At 33.4% G+C, this 16702-nt stretch overlaps 1 protein-coding gene across 1 annotated transcript; it reads right to left on the reverse strand.

Moving 5' to 3' along the window:
* Positions 1 to 648: 648 nt before the first annotated feature.
* LOC143543146 (purple acid phosphatase 22-like) lies at positions 649 to 16333 on the reverse strand. Its single transcript, XM_077035535.1, has 5 exons — positions 16178 to 16333; positions 15557 to 15848; positions 14404 to 14972; positions 14202 to 14290; positions 649 to 894 (listed from the first exon to the last, which is right to left on the reverse strand). Exons 1-5 carry the CDS (start codon positions 16331 to 16333, stop codon positions 669 to 671), a joined length of 1332 nt encoding a protein of 443 aa, XP_076891650.1. The 3' UTR covers positions 649 to 668.
* Between the last annotated feature and the right edge of the window lie 369 nt (positions 16334 to 16702).

Genomic DNA, 16702 nt, shown 5'->3' on the forward strand with positions numbered 1-16702 from the left:
GAGATAAATCCGGAATCCCTATCTTGTGACTGTTATAAGATTCTTTCTTCTCTTCTCACGTGTGTTTTGACTATTCTTCTGAAAATCAAGCAAGACATAGCCTACTAGCCGTTTCAGTTACAACTATATGAGTAACCTGCAAGCAAAGATAAATAAAATAGAGAAATAGTTAGTTCAGGATACCGGAGTTCGTCAGAGATCCCGATTAATACTTGTCAGGACCATAGTAAATAAAATAGACCCCTAACATTTAGGTTGTTTAAGTTTAAACCATTGCTTTCTCAACAAAGTCTTTGGTTACGACTTGTCGTCCGGACAGTTGTAGCTGTGGAAACATCAAAAGGCACCTCTTCGTACAATCCTTTGGTTATGAGGGGAATAACGACGATTTGTTGCCGCCATAGGTTTATATAGGCTATAGCGAAGACATGTCATTACCACAACCCAGACTCTCATCATCACCATAGGATCGATATCTTGTAGTGGTTGGTGGAGAAATGAGAATGAAAATGAAAGTGAAAGTAAAACGTAAGTTTGTAAATTATACAAGATTTGTAACTAAATGTATACTATATTTACTAATCTAAATAGCAACAATAATAAATATATATCTTTTGCATCTTAAAACAAGAATTTAAGCGTAACAGTTGAAAATGCTAACAAAGTATTCAAAGCTCATCATTTCCTTGTGTTAGTTGTACTTTTTTTACTTTAGGAATACATGATGGTGATGAACTCAAACTTTGAATCCAAGTCTCATCGGCAACCACTGCACTGGAGTCATTATTACGATGCCATGACCAATGAGCGTGTGTGATATTCATCATCCTCAATCGACCATGTTTTAAGCTTGCTTCTCGGAATATTGAATATGAAGGCTTAGGCTCTTTGTATCTACATATATAATAAAAGTGTGAGAAAAAAATTGTTGTAGATGTGTCAATAACAAATACTAGCAGGTTGCGAAGCGAAAAATAGTATATTGTTCTTAACGAATTATATTTTAACAGCCTAGTGAGTAAATATTGATAAGTTAGCGTTAGGAATATAATACCCTAAATTTTAAATATAATACTTCGTTGGGTAAAATTGGGAGTAATTTCCTAATTTCACAGCCTTTGCCTTTTCCATTTTTCAATTTTTTTTCTTTTTGTAACAGCGACTTTATTTTTTTGTGTTTAGATCGCCCTATTTAATTTGGATAGCCCTGTTGTCCCACTTCGAACAGACTAGGTTGTCTTAACCAGGTTCATGCTAACTTCAGAGTTTGGTTTGGGCGTTCCTCGGGAAACCAAATCGCCGATGGCCACTAGACAGCCGTAGTGCCACCGCAAGAGCATAACTCTTTGGTGTAACACACGATCGGACAAAAACTCGGGTGTCCTTGGGATTCAAACTGACAACTTCGCAGGGCCTAACTCAAATCTTTTATTACCAATATCCATAAAAATTACACAAGTATGAATTGAACTTGGGTCTCCACTGAAAAACCAAAATCTTCTTACCACTAATTGGCCACAAGTGGATTGCTGATTATGATCTATTTTTGTAATTTTCAATTACTAAATATGATCTATTTAAGTAATTCATCCAGAAGAGGTGGCAAAGTCCTGAAACTTTTTCTTAGGCTATGTGTAGTGGAGACAAGGACGATTTTCGGCACGTGGTGCCAAGTCAACGAATGAGTGATTTTCATTTTAGGGGTGTAGTGGTGTTGTAGCCCAATATATATACACATATATATAAATGTATTACACACACAAAATATTATAATAATATCATGTTCAAACATGGAACGGCGACAAATATTCGTCAACCCCCGCCCCCCGTGTCGCCCTTCTTAACACCCGGGGGTGTCTCTCTCCAAATCGCCCACATGTTGCTCCCATTACCGCCCATTACACATTGTCTAAGATCAATATTATTTTGTTATCGGATAAATAACATAACATCTTGTAACAGATAAAAGATATGAGCTTATTTAAAAACATAATTTGGTTTCTTTTAGTTGTGAAAGTTACATGAAAGGAATTTATTTAGTTAAATATTTAAGGGAAAAGTGTTCAATTTTTTTTTCATAAAAACAACCAGTTCAATTGTAAATCGAGATTGAATTCCTTTGAAATTCTCGTTTTATATGTTCTAAATTAAATGCAAAAGAAAAAAAAATGGTGTTGGGTGAACCGACGCAACCGAAGCGGCTTTGCCAATGTCTGGAAGCATCATGCCTAAAATGTTATTATGTGTTTGGAAAATCATGACGAAAGAAAACAAAATTAATGGACTATGGAGGGCTGCCTAACACCCTCTCGAAACGTTTTTTTGTAGCATAAAAGGCTCAATCGAATCTGTAGCCCAAAATCGGAACTACTTGACGGCCCACTTAAAGGGGGTCAACGAAATGTTGACAAAACTACCTTGGTATTGCTCTAGCCTGCGCAAAGAAGGGGAAGGCCAGGTGTACCGATGTAATCGTATAAAAACGATAACACGAAAGAAAAACGAAAAAGAGGAGAGAGAATTTTATTCCTCAAGATTGACATTAAAATTCAAATGAAAACAAAAAACCTATGATAGAACATGAATTCAAGTCCTGGATTTTAGAATTGAGAGAGATATTGAGAGAGATTAAGAATTCTCACTATTTCTTAGATTTCTGGACCCAATTCAATTTAGTGGGATCTTTCATTTACATTTTTTTCCACCAAGAACGTTTTATAAAACTTTTTGACTCCCGAATTTGCAGTATCCTACTTTCACACAATTCACAGGGTTCAACAAGCAATCGATATTTCATGATCAAGGGTGTAATACTCTTTGGAGTAACGGTCCTTATATATCGTATTAACAATTGAAATTTGGTCGAAAGAAAAAATCTCTATTTTATAGGGCTTCTTACTATACCTATGAATTCCATTGGACCCAGAAATAAATTCCATATACTCAACATATGCGGCGCATATGTTGTGAGCGCATAACATATGCGCTCACACCCCCTCCCCCCAAATTGGAGGTTGAGAAAACCCCAACTTGCGCAAAAGCTCATGAAAAGTAGGTCCTGGAAAGCTCTTGGTAAATAGATCAGCAAGCCGGTCCGTAGTCTTCGTGTGTATCAGATTGACGAGACCCTCTTGTAATTTCTCGCGAACAAAATGGCAACCAATCTCTATATGCTTTGTTCTCTCATGGAAGATAAAATTCTTGGCAATATAAATTGCAGCTTGGCTGTCACATTTGAGGTTAACCGGAGTGATATTAGGGACATGAAACTCAGTAAGAAGTCTAGTTAACCATGCAAGCTCAGCAGTAACATGGCGAAGCGATCGATGCTCAGCTTCAGCAGAACTTAAAGAAACAGTGGGTTGTTTCTTAGATTTCCAAGAGATTGGAGAACCTCCAAGAGAAATATAAAACCCACTGACCGATCATCGAGTATTGGGACAAGCCGCCCAATCTAAATCACAGAAAGCTTCTAAGTCAAAAGAAGGGTTATTGTTAAAAATAGTCCTTGAGATACAGTTCCTTTGACATACGAAATAGTGTGAAGAGCAGCTGTCCAATGAGGGAGCCGTGGATCTTGCATAAATTGACTTAAAAACTAAACAACAAAATCAGTATCAGGTCTTGTGTGAGTAACGTAATTGAGTTACCAACAAGTTTCCTATATTGTAAAGGTTCAGCAATAACAAGACCTTCATGAGCTTTCAACTGTAAATGATGAGGTAATGGAGAACTGGTGATAGGCATATTAGAAGTATCAAATTCTATAAGCATGTCTTTGGCAAATTTACGTTTAAACATAATGACACCTTTAGTGGTATAAAGAACCTCCATCCCCAAAAAGTAATTGAGTGTCCCCAGATCTTTAATCTTGAAGGAAGAATCCAGAAAAGATTTAATATCATTGATCTCTTCCAAATTGTTTCCAGTAACCAAAATGTCATCAACATATACGACGACATAAATTAAAGAGGAGCCTTTGATTTGGAAAACAAAGAGTGATCATTCTAAGAACTTATATACCCTCTTGTCTCTAAAGCAGATGACAATTTCCCATACCATTGTCGAGAAGCCTGTTTTAAACCGTATAAGGATTTTTGAAGTTTAAGCACTTGATGATTTGGAAGTTCCATACCAGGCGGTGGTAGCATATAAATGTCTTCATCTAAATCCCCATGAAGAAAAGCATTGTTAACATCAAGTTGAAAAAGAGGCCAACTTCATTTGGTAGCAACAACAACAAGACTTCGAATGATGGTCATTTTGACAACAGGAGAAAAAGCATCAGTATAATCAATCCCTTCCTTTTGAGTATCTCCTCTTACCACCAATTGTGCTTTACAACGTTCAACCGTGCCATCTGCTCGGTATTTAACTTTAAACACCCATTTGATTTTAATAGTCTTCTTTCCAGGAGGAAGATCAACAACAGCCCAATATTTTCAAGAGCCTGAAACTCTGCGTTCATGGCATCTTGCCATGCAGGAATAGTTGAAGCTTCTTTATACGAAGTAAGCTCATGTAATTCAGAAATAGCTGTGGTGAGAAATTGGCTGGAAGGAAGGAGTTGAGAAGAACAACAAGACACAGAAGAGGAGCACGAATTAGTGATAGTGTGAAAGCAATAGTGAGAAGAATCAGAGTTATTACAGACATAGTCATTCAAATAAGAATGTGGAACAGAAGTTCTAGATAACCTTCTAACAGATGGATCATTAGAAGGAAGATCAGAAGTATCAAAAATAGCAGAAGGATTAGGAATGGAATCGGGAATCGAATTAGAAGCGGAAGCAGAGGAAGGATCATCAAAGAATTGTTTGATGATGTCAATGGATGGAAAAACAAAATTTTCTTTAGTGTTTGTGATTGAAAGGAATAAAGCTTCAAAGAAAACGACATCTCTTGATATGATGACCTTATTTATGTCAAGATCATATAATATGTAAGCCTTTTTACCAAGAGGATAACCCAGAAGAACACAAGGAACAACCCTTGGTTTGAATTTGCCTCATCCATGACTCAAAGTGAAAGCGTAGCAAGATAACCAAAAGACTTCATGTGAGCATAAGAGGGAACTCTTCATGTTAAAACCTCATATGGGGTTTTATTGTTAAGAATTTCAGTGGGAAACCAATTAATCAAATGTGTTGCAGTTAAAACATAGTCACCCCAAAACTAAACCGGAAGTTTAGATTGAAACATTAGAGCTCTCGAGGTCTCAAGCAAATGTTTATGTTTTCGTTCAACAATACCATTTTGTTAAGGGACAGCCATACAAGTAGTTTGATGAATAATGCCTTTACTTAATAAGTAAGCACGCTGAACTAATCCGGTCCCTAGTTCAAAATCATTATCAGACCGAATGCATTTCACAGTGGTTCCAAATTGATTTGTAACCATTTCAATGAAGGATTGAAGAATAGGAAATGCATTGCTTTTAGTGGAAAGCAAATGTGTCCAAGTGGTTCTGATATATTCATCCACAATGGTTAAAAAATATATAAAACCATTATAAGTAGCTGTATGATAAGGCCCCCAAACATCAATATGAATTAGCTCAATAATTTTGCTAGAAGATGTAGAGTTAGTTGGAAATGGCAATTTATATTGTCTTGCCTTAGGACAAATGTCACAATGCTCGATAGATTTGAAAGAAGTATTAGAAATGAAAGGTAATTGTTTCAATTTGTAAACTGGCAAATGTCCTAAACGATTATGCCAAGTTTCAACAGTTACAACAGAATTACAAGTTTTATTGAAAAGAAAGAACTATCAGCAAAATTCTTGGTTGCCTCAAGAAGGTAAAAGCTATTGAGAATTTCACCAAGAACTAGAGGGCTCTTCAGAAAAGGGGTCTGTAAAACACAATTGTTTTTTTAAAAAAAAACAGTACCTTCAGTATCAGAACATAATCTTGAAACAGAAAGAAGATTATTTCTAAAATGTGGTACTAAAAGAACTTTAGCCAAAAAAAAGTTTATTAGTTAAAGGTACAATCCCATACTGATGAACAGTAACACTGGTGCCATTAGGAAGAGTGATAAAAATTGGATTTTGTAGAAAGGAAACGATTGAAAACAAATTTTGATCATGACACATATGATCATTTGCACTAGTGTCAATGATCCATATTGAAGAATTGCAAGACATTATACCTTAGAAAGAATCATGATTGATGGTTGTTAGCAGCATAAGTATTAGAAGGCCTAGGTTGAAGTTTGTTTTGCTGCGACAAAACCATCAAGTCATGATACTGTTTTCTGAGTGGTTCCTTGCTGATCAGACTGATTTTGATCACTTTTTCCTTGTTCCTCAGCAAGGTTAGCAAACCTCTTTCCTTTAGTAAATTTGAAATCTTTTGTAAATCCAATCAACTTATAGCATTTGCTCACCGAATCCCATTCCGTTTACAATGAGTACATACCAAATTTCTTTTGTTTTCTCCAGTTCCACCACTAACAGGTCCTCCAGCATTAACATGCATAGAAGCAGAGGATGCGGTGAAATCAGTGTTGGTGCTGTGGATTTCTCTCTGTTTTTCATCTCGTATCAAGATCCCATAAGCACGATCAATACGAGCCTGCATCATCAAAATATTGCTTTTGATCATATAATAGCTTGGATTCAGTCCAAAAAGGAACTGAACTAATTAGCCTTTATCCTCCTCTCGTTTAGCAAAGGCATGAGCATCCCCACACGTGCAAGAAGGAATGGAGTTGACAACATTCAATTTGTCCCAATTGGATTTTATTTTAGCAAAATAAGTAGCAATGTCACTACTTCCTTGGAAAATTTGGCAAAGATTCTTTTGAAGTTAATAAACTCTGGCACCACTTGCTTGGCCATACCGAGAGTTAAGCTCATTCCAAAGATTTTGAGCTGTTTCGGCATACAAAACACTATCACGAATATCGTGGTTAAGAGTGTTGAGAATCCAAGATATCACCATATCATTGCATCTTTGCCAGAGGGCAAGATGTGTTTGATTAGCTGGCATGGAGACGGTCTTATTAATGAATCCAAGTTTGTTCTTAGGGGAAAGAGCAATGGACATTGCTCGTTTCCAAGCTTCAAAACCATTTCCGTCAAAGAATTTTGAAATCAGAATCATGCCAGGGTGATTAGACGGATGAAGATAAAGAGCATTTGAAAACCAATAGTAGTGTGAAGGGTTTCCATTAGGAGAACACGAAAAAACGAATTAAAATGATTGAAAAAGAGACTTATGCGCTGATCAGGAAGAAAAGAGGGACTTATGCGCTTGAAAGGGACTTATGCGCCGCATAACATATGCGGTGTATAATTATGAAATGGACTTAGTGTCGTATAAGTTTAAGACTTATGTGGCGTGTAAGTTCACAAGAAAAGAAAGGATCAAAATAGATGAAATTGGTAGAGGAAAGGTCTGAAACCTTGAGAAAAGGTTTAGGAACAAGAAAAGAAAATTTTGAAAGATTTAGATGGAATATTGACGGTGAAAACTCAGAATAATATGAAAAAGAGATGAAAGGAAGACATTAATGGAAGAAAAAAGAGGAAAAAACAGTTGAAAGAGGAACAAGATGAAGATAATGATTAAGAGATCAAGAAACAAGAGGAAATAGCTGATGAAAAGAGAAAACCGGAGAAAAGATTGAAAAACCCGGTTTAAAACGAAGAGCAGACCTTAATAATCATGCTCTGTTACCATGTAATCGTACAAAAACGAAAACACGAATTAAAAACGAAAAAGAGGATAGGGAATTTTATTGCTCCAAATGAAAAATTAAAATTTAAATGAAAACAAACAACCTATATATATACTCAACATATGTGCCCATATGCGACACATATGTTGTGAGCGCATAACATATGCGACGCATATATTGATACAACAACATATGCACTCACAATTGTAGGGCTGAACTTAGTAGGGGTGAGGAGGCCACATATACAACATCAACGGCTCTATCAGAATGGTAAGAGATATAAAGAGAAGATGACCTAATTTTAAATTTGGTCAATGGGACAATTTCAAACCAAATCTAGCTCATTATCTTAAACTTAAACTCATATTTGAGTATAGAGTCTCACAGTTAAAAAAAAAGGGTCAATCTAAGTAATTTTTTCACTTTGTATATTAGTTTAGTTAACTAAAATACAGATAGCATTACGGAATCATAATCTTTATTTATAAAAGCTTTTATTTTTATATTGTTTCTTATTTGTTAGGTTCTATGAATTGATAGTTTGTTAATTTAATTTAAACTGTATTTTAATTTTATGTTAGTTTATTAATATTATAATAATAGAATATGTACTATTTTTTTATTCCTATATTTTTGTAACTTAAATTATTATACAGCTTTATTATCTGCTATAATATTAAAACAATATATATCTTTCTATAAATAACTTGCATTCTTATAATTAGTTATTGACAAAATAATTCAAAATTAAAATAAATTACATTCAACTTCTAACATTTTTTCTTAATATAATAAGTCAAAATTGAATTAAAATAATCAACCATATCGATTCGATCGGTTCCACATATACTTCACACAAATTTGTTTATATCTTATTATTTGTGTTATTAAACTGTTTTTATTAGTTGTAATTTTTTTATCATGAAACATTGATGATTATAATATAAATCCATAAAATATGTTAGCAAAATATTATTAAATTCATTTTTTTTTGTACTTTTTTAGCCACCCATGTATCGTACGGATTCTAACCTAGTTGAAAATTCACTTTAAGAAACAAAAGAGTCGCATAAAACTGAAATTTCATCTATCAATAATAATCATGGCGGTTTAAGACCTCTTACAAGGCTCGGCTGATGCACAAAATTATAAAACAAGTAATATACACGCATATAAATATATTTTTAACATTAATAAATGAACTTGGTTCAAAATGGCTTATATGAACCAACAAAAGCCCCAAAATCTAAACAAGTCCATTAAACATTAAACAATTTAATAGTATATTACCGAACTAGGGCCTATTAATTATGTAATGAACTTTTACATCTACCTATTCTAATAAAGTAAAATAAATGTGAACACTTGTCATGTTTTGATTAATTCTCATAATTTTTTCCTTCCAAAACTAATTTACCATAATATATGTAATAAATCAATAATTATTCACTTTCCTTTTACACTGTATATATATAATATATATATATATATATATATTTATAAATATAAATATTAACATATTATTTTACTACATATTTCAAAATACTTGACGAATTTCAAAAATTAACAACAAATCATGTTTCTTAAATGAAAATTGTTTCGGGTTTTTTATGAAACTTAAATTTGATATTATGGGTCAAAAGTTGGTAAATAGATTATTTGGTACAAATTAACTACATTTAGGTCTAAATTTGTTACGTGTCAAAAATGAAAATTTTGAGTATTTTTAAAAGTTTGAGAATGCAAAATAGATTTATCGTCAAATTTGTTATGGGTTCAAAGTGTTGACTTTGAAATGTCAAAAGTATGAAAGTTAGAATTTTAAACATGATTCGGGTTTAAAATTTATTTTTAAGGGCATTTTTTAAAATAATCAAAAGGTTTGGGATTTGGCAAACTGACTATTTTTCCCTTAACTATTAAAATGTAAAAAAAGACTGCGAACACTTTCGACATACCACCCCCATGCCTATTAATGCTCCTAACTTTTATTAATTTTGAAATATTTATGTTAACATTAATTTTTCCTTCAATGGTGATCAGAACGTTGTACGGGAAGCATGTCATGGAAAACTATACTCAAATTAAACAAAATATTCACAAAATTAAATGGGTTAACATGTTATTTTTTATGTTGTCATTATGACAAAGTCGAGAAGTTCTCTGAAACTTATCAAAATCTTTTTCATAGTTTAGCTCAGAAAAACATAGCTCTTGAAGAACATCCATTGTTACAATTTAATGTTCTACTTTCCTTTAATGAGTGGTAAATTGATAAATATATCAATAAATGTGACCCTCCTTTTGTATTTAGACTGAGGGTATGTTTGGTTGGAGGTAATGGAATGAAAAGGGAATAGAATGGAAAAAGGAATGGAATGGACAAGGGAATGAAATGGATCATTCCATTCCTTTGTTTTATTTGGTTAACCTATGGGAATGAAATGAATTATTACTTTATGTTGTTTGGTATCCTAAAAAATTGTATGATTGAAATAGAAATAATTAAAACACTCCTATCTCAAAATAATTTTTTTTACAAAAATAAAATCGCAATGGCGATGGTGGTGGTGTTAGCTTCGGTGATGAAAATGGTGGTGGCAGTGGACACGGTGGGGGTGGGGGTGGCGGTGGTAGCATTGGTAGTGATGGTGATGGTAGGGTGGCGATAATGGTCAGGCGGGGCGGTGACAATGTTTTTAGTGGTTACAGTGATGATGGTGGCGACGGCAGTGGCGGTGGTTGCGTTGGTGGTAAAGTGGTGGTGGTGGTGGTGGCGATGGTGCCGGTAAGGTGTCGGTGATGGCGATGGTAGTGGTAGTTGTTGTTGTTAGGTTGTGATGGTGTTGTTGAGAATGTAGGGTGAAGGAGGAATTGAATGAAAAAAAAGAAGGGGGGTAAGAAGGAATGGCTTTGATGGAATATGATTCCATGTGTAATGGATGATTTCATTCCATTAAGCAACCAAACACCACTTTTTTCATTCTTACGTAATGAATAATTCCATTCCACATATCATTCATGCATACCAAACGCTACCTGAGTGGTTAGAACTACTATCGTATGAGAAGCTTTATTTCCGAAATTGGTTCATAACCAAAAGTCTTTCAATTATACATATATGGCACCGAGAATGAATTTTTCATTAGAAAGAAATATTCTCGGGTACGTTTTTGCACGAGCATTTTTTTATTAAGTTTATTTTAAAAAATAATTTTAAGATGCAAATAAAATTAATTTATGTACACATAGTATAGATACAAGCATAGATGTAATACATTTTTTTCATATATGTTATGTAATTATTTGTTTTATTTTTAATTTTATGATTTGAATTATCACGTGTGTGACACGGCCTATAAAACTAGTAACCTAATAATATGTTTTATTGAGTCATTTTAGGAGGGAATTATTTTTATAAGGGCATTTTCAAGTTTTCTTCTTGGACAATTAAAATTTCAGAGATGACCTTCATCATCATCATGATGACGACAATGATGATGATGACGACGACTATAACTAAGTGGAATTACTAGAAGATAAATTAATGCTTATCCAGTCTTACGTAAAGCCGTTGAAAAATTTACGAGTATGAATTATTATTAATTTTTAATATCCCAACCCCCCCCCCCCCCCCCTCCCTTCCCAATTTAAAATTTCATGTTCGATGATAGAAAGTCAATTCAAGATGTCTATTCTTCAAAAAAAAAAAAAAAGAAAAAAGACAAAAATAGAGAACACATTGGAACCAAAATTTATGATTAATCTTTTTCTACTCTTCATTCAATGCTTCAAATGAAATAAATAGGTAACAAGCAAATAAAGGTGATTAACCAACTACATGCAGAATGCATTTATGGTAAACATGGGGTCCTAATCTAATGCAAGTACACCAATGAAAGATGCTAATTTGAAATAATAATGCAATGATGGAGAACGTGGGTAGGATGGGAACGTCGAACGTATCATTTGGCTGCTGCATGTATCTATGTCAACATTTTCGTTTGTGCAAAGTGTAATATTTGTATAATTTTTTTGGTTAATACTGTCGGTCCCGATGTTTGGAAAAGCTATTATTAAGACTCCAACGTGGGCACCATTAATTTATTTTGGTCCTTACTATTATACATCTAGTCTTGTTCAATGGTTCATTAAGTAGAATTTTTTACCAAACTAATGTTGGTGAAAAAAGTATTTATCATTTTGGTGTTCCATGAAAACTATTTACCAAACTAGTGTTTTCCTTTATGTTTTATTCATCTTTTATTATTAAATCATCATATTAGAGTTTCTTTTTTATTATTTTTATATTAGTTAATCTTTTTTTATATTTTATCAACCAAACTTTTCTTATCTTTTTTTTTTATCTCGTCGCTATTCTTTTGTTTCTTTTTTTATGGTTTTCAAATGTATTTATTTTTTGTTTTTATTTAAATATATTCATTTTATGAATTTTATTTTTTAGGTTTAGTTTCGAAACTTTGACGAACATAACCGATAACGATTAAATCCACGTCGAATAATCATCGCAACGTCTGGGTTTTACCAAATTATGTTATTTTTTTGTTTTAAATATGTTCATTTACGAATTTATTTTTGGCCGGGTTAAGTTCCGGTACGGTAAGGAACCTAACTGGTACTGATGTTCTGGATTCTTTTCGTTTTAAATATGTTCAGTGTAGCATATTCAGTTTATTTTACACACTTTTAATTAAATTTGTTTATAGTTGTAGAGATCGGTAGCGACTCAACTTCATGTGGCATTTTTGCCTTTTTGTTTATGTTCTTTGAATTTCATATTTTCGTTTATATTTGATATTGAGACTCGTGGCTTGTAGCAGGTTAAGTTTTAATATTTGGTTATTTTTTTATGTTTCTTATTTCATTTTGAATTTATTTAGATGATTTATTTGTTTTTATATTTGACAATAGTAGATAAAAAATAAAATAAGAAGAAAAGAATTATAACAATTAGTGAAAAAAAAAAAGAAAAGAAAGAAAAAGAAAAGCTGACTGATAAGAAAATATATAAAAAAGAAGATACTGGATTGATGGATTAAATATACATAAGCATTATGTTATAAAAAAATAAATAATCGATTAACTAAATAAAAAAAAATTAAAAGACTCCAATAAAAGAATTTAAAAATAAAGATGAATATAAAACAAATGAAAAACACTAGTTTGATAAATAGTTTTTATGGATCACCAAAATGATAAATACTTTTTTCACCGATACTAGTTTGGTAAAAAATTCTCATTAAGTAGGTTAATTGGGTTGCATGCTTATCCGTGCCCGTACCCGAACACCTGCCATCATCCGACCCATTTGGGGTTTTTGTGTTTTATAGTATTATAAATCTAGTCTGGTTCAATGGTTAATTAAGTAGCTAGGTTAATTTACACACAACTGATTTGTTGATAATAAGACAATTCCAGTTAGGGTTTTTGCGTTTTATGCTAATTAAGTCGGATTAACTTTTGATTTGCGATTTGCATGTAAATGTTCAATTCCGGTAAATTTAAATGTTAGATTAACTTTCGGATTGGTATCTCTCTATCTAAATGTTAGATTCAGGTTATTTTTGTGTTGTTTTGTTAGGTATTTTGCATGTGCAGTATTCAATTCTATGGTAAATATTGAAGGATAAAATTATAATAATTAGGAAAATTGGAAATAAATAAACACACCTTTTGTGTACTGGTCGATAATAATCACACCTTTAAAAATCACTACTAATGGTCCCACCTTTCAATTATTTTTTCACAATGATCCTTTAATTCGTTAAAAAATACTTAACGTCATTAAGTTTTTTCCTAGTTTTAAATCGATGTTTTAGGGCTTTTGATCGGGAGAAGGATACGAGTCGACCTATGTAAAACTTATCTCGAAATGGTGATCCAAACAACGAAACAATGTTTCAATTCGGGTGCTTGAATTTCCAATTAACAAAAATCAAGCTATTTGAATCACCGTTTCGAGATAAGTTTTACATCACTCGACTCATATCGTTCTTCCGATCAAAAGCCCTAAAACATCGGTTTGAAACTAGAGAAAAACATAACGACGTTAAGTATTTTTTAACGGGGAACCAGTGAGACAAAAGTAGTTAAAAGGTGGGACCGTTGCTAGTGATTTTTAGAGGTGCGATTATTATTGGCAATACACAAAAGGTGTAATTATTTATTTCCAATTTTCTTAATAATTAATGAAGGATTGTACTTTCTTATATTAGTTTTTTTTTCATGTTAGTCACAAAAACTAATTAATTTATCCAAAAATTAAAAGTTATTTTTATCAGTAAAATGTATATTTTGAAATTGATTAGATATCATGATAAATTTCTAAACTTCGTAAGACGTTCAAAAGAGTTTGCTCTAGCTAGTTAGTTTTATAAAATTTCTATTGTCAAAGCTTTGAATATATATATATATATATATAGTAATAATGTATCCGGTTTTGAGTATTTCTAGGATGCAAGAGGTAAAAGTTTTTTATATGACGAAACTTACAACATGGCGAGGCCTTCTCTATTCCCTCCATCTCCAATTGTTATGTATATAGGACCACACATGTCAGCATTGTTGTCGTAAATCCTCGTCTACAAACGTTAAGAAAAATGTTAATAAAAAAGGATTCTTCCAATCAAACACATCGGCCTTTAACAATTATACAAAAGAAACCCGTAACAAAAGTAAAATTCAGATGGCTTACAAAGCGTTCGTATGCATGAACATGGCCAGCAAAAACTATGTCGACACGGGAGTCATATAACATTTCCTCCATTGCGACCCTCATGCTTTCGCCTTCTCCCTGATGAGCCAAATTTGAGTTATACCATGGGGCATGATTGATCACGACAATCCATGGCGTTCGCGATCTATCAATCTTATAGAGATCATTAGCCAACCACTTATACTGAGCTGAATCAATACTAAAATCTGCATAAGACCCCAACATAATGATGTGCGTTCCCGCCACATCAAATGAGTAATACAGGTTTGATTCTGAACCACTTTGTTGATATGGCATGGGCCAGCGGGAGTTGTAGGCTTTGAATCCATCTGGGTAGATGAATGGAAAGGTTTCTTGTTCATGGTTCCCTTGAGTCACCATCCATGGCCTACGACTAGCATATGGCTCTACCAAACGCCCAAATGAGTCCCAAAGTGGTTGTTGTGTGTCTGCATAAGATAGATCACCGGGGAGGAGTAAAACATCGTAGTCTGTTGCATCGATATGTTCCAAGGTTGTGGTCGTCCATCCGGTCTGTCCAAGGTCACCTGTGTCCATGGAAATTGTATAATACAAGCAGGAAATTTAAGTAACCTATTTATTTATAACAAAATATAATACTCATTAGCAGAAGTGTATAAATCTGTAAATGGGCTGTTCGAAAGTATTTTGTAATTCCAATATGCATCCCTTATATTTTATCACATTTCAATACAAATTTATTAAAAATACGTTGTAAACAAAATAATTTATGTTTGTCTATATAAGTTGTAGATAAAAATACCAAATAGCTTTGTGCATTTAGAAAATGAACAAAATGGCCACTTTAATCATTCTTGTTCCATAAATGTACATCCAAATCCCACGGGCTATATTATGTTCAGGCCAAAACCAACCAGTGCATCTATTTATTCTATGCTAATAATTGAACGCCACGTGCACATAAAACCTATCAAGAATGTTTGTTGTCGGCGCCCGCTTTCCAACCGTAATGTCCGGGCACCGCCAGGTTTTCAAATTCCGAAACAAAATTAAAAAAAGCACCAAATTTGAAAACTATTTTTAAATCGTCCCATTTTTAGAAAAACTTCACAAAAATAAAACGAGTTTCGGATGCTAAATGGGTACTCACCAGCAACCGCAAACTCAATGGGAAAGCTAGCAGGTGGTGTACGAAAGTTAAACTCTGGGCCGGAGCCACCACACCTGTAATAATATGTGGTGGCCGGATGAAGTGGTCCAATTGTGACATGGTGGATTTTGCTAGAACTATAGAAGAAATAGTGGTACGACAGGTGTTCTCCGGTGGCAGACGAGTCATATTTCCCAGGAGTTGTTCCATAATCAACCGTAGTGGGCACACCGCTTTCGTCGGTCACCCATGAAACCTTCATATAATTCTTTCCGACCAAAGACACATGCACCTACAAGTGTTTGATAAATTGAAGACTTTTCAAATATTAACCAAACGTGAATTCTAATAGACAGGTTCCGTATATAAACAACCTAAAGAATATATAATAAACAAAATAATAATAATAATAATAATAATAATAATAATAATAATAATAATAATAATATGTGTGATTTCAATAGATAATATATACCATAACCAAAGAGCATGGACCCCGTTGTATCAAGCTGTATGTTAAGTTGGAGTACATTCCGAATTTTGTGCAAGTCCCACGTTACACAATAATGTCGTAATTTGCAGTTAAAAAAATTAGAAAATTAGAGCTGCATGCGTCTATACCTGTTGAGGATGTGATTGAGGACGATTATGAGGGGTGAGAACCAAGGGCCGTGATGGTTGACGTACAAAATCAAAATCCACTGATGCATGGCGAGGCCGTACAAAAAACATTATCCAGAAGAGGAAGATGTGGTAGGCGAATCGTAATTTCCGCATGATTAGGCAGGTGTGTGTATGGAGGCGGCTTAGTTGGCTAACAAATGAAAGGGTGGGTGTTTAAAGCAATGTTTTGGCAGGTTGCGTATCATATGATTGCAGTGGCGTCAAGCAAACTTTCAGACCATGTTTTCTATGGATATGCTTTCAGCAATCAAATGCCACAAATATTCTCTCTTTATTTCACTTTTGCAAACAAAATGTTTGTCTTAAATGAAATAAAAAAAGAACTCTAAAAAATGTTTATTATAGACGTCACTTGTCCAATAGTTTATTTTGTGCATAAAAACTGTCACGTATTTTAATTATATTGAATAATACTATCCACTATATACACACGAATTGCCGCTAAAGAAAAAAAAACAAAAC

This window comes from Bidens hawaiensis, unplaced genomic scaffold (assembly GCF_021521415.1).
Source record: "Bidens hawaiensis isolate Kalapana, Puna unplaced genomic scaffold, B.hawaiensis_p1.1 tig00013072_1, whole genome shotgun sequence".
Lineage (NCBI taxonomy): Eukaryota > Viridiplantae > Streptophyta > Magnoliopsida > Asterales > Asteraceae > Bidens > Bidens hawaiensis.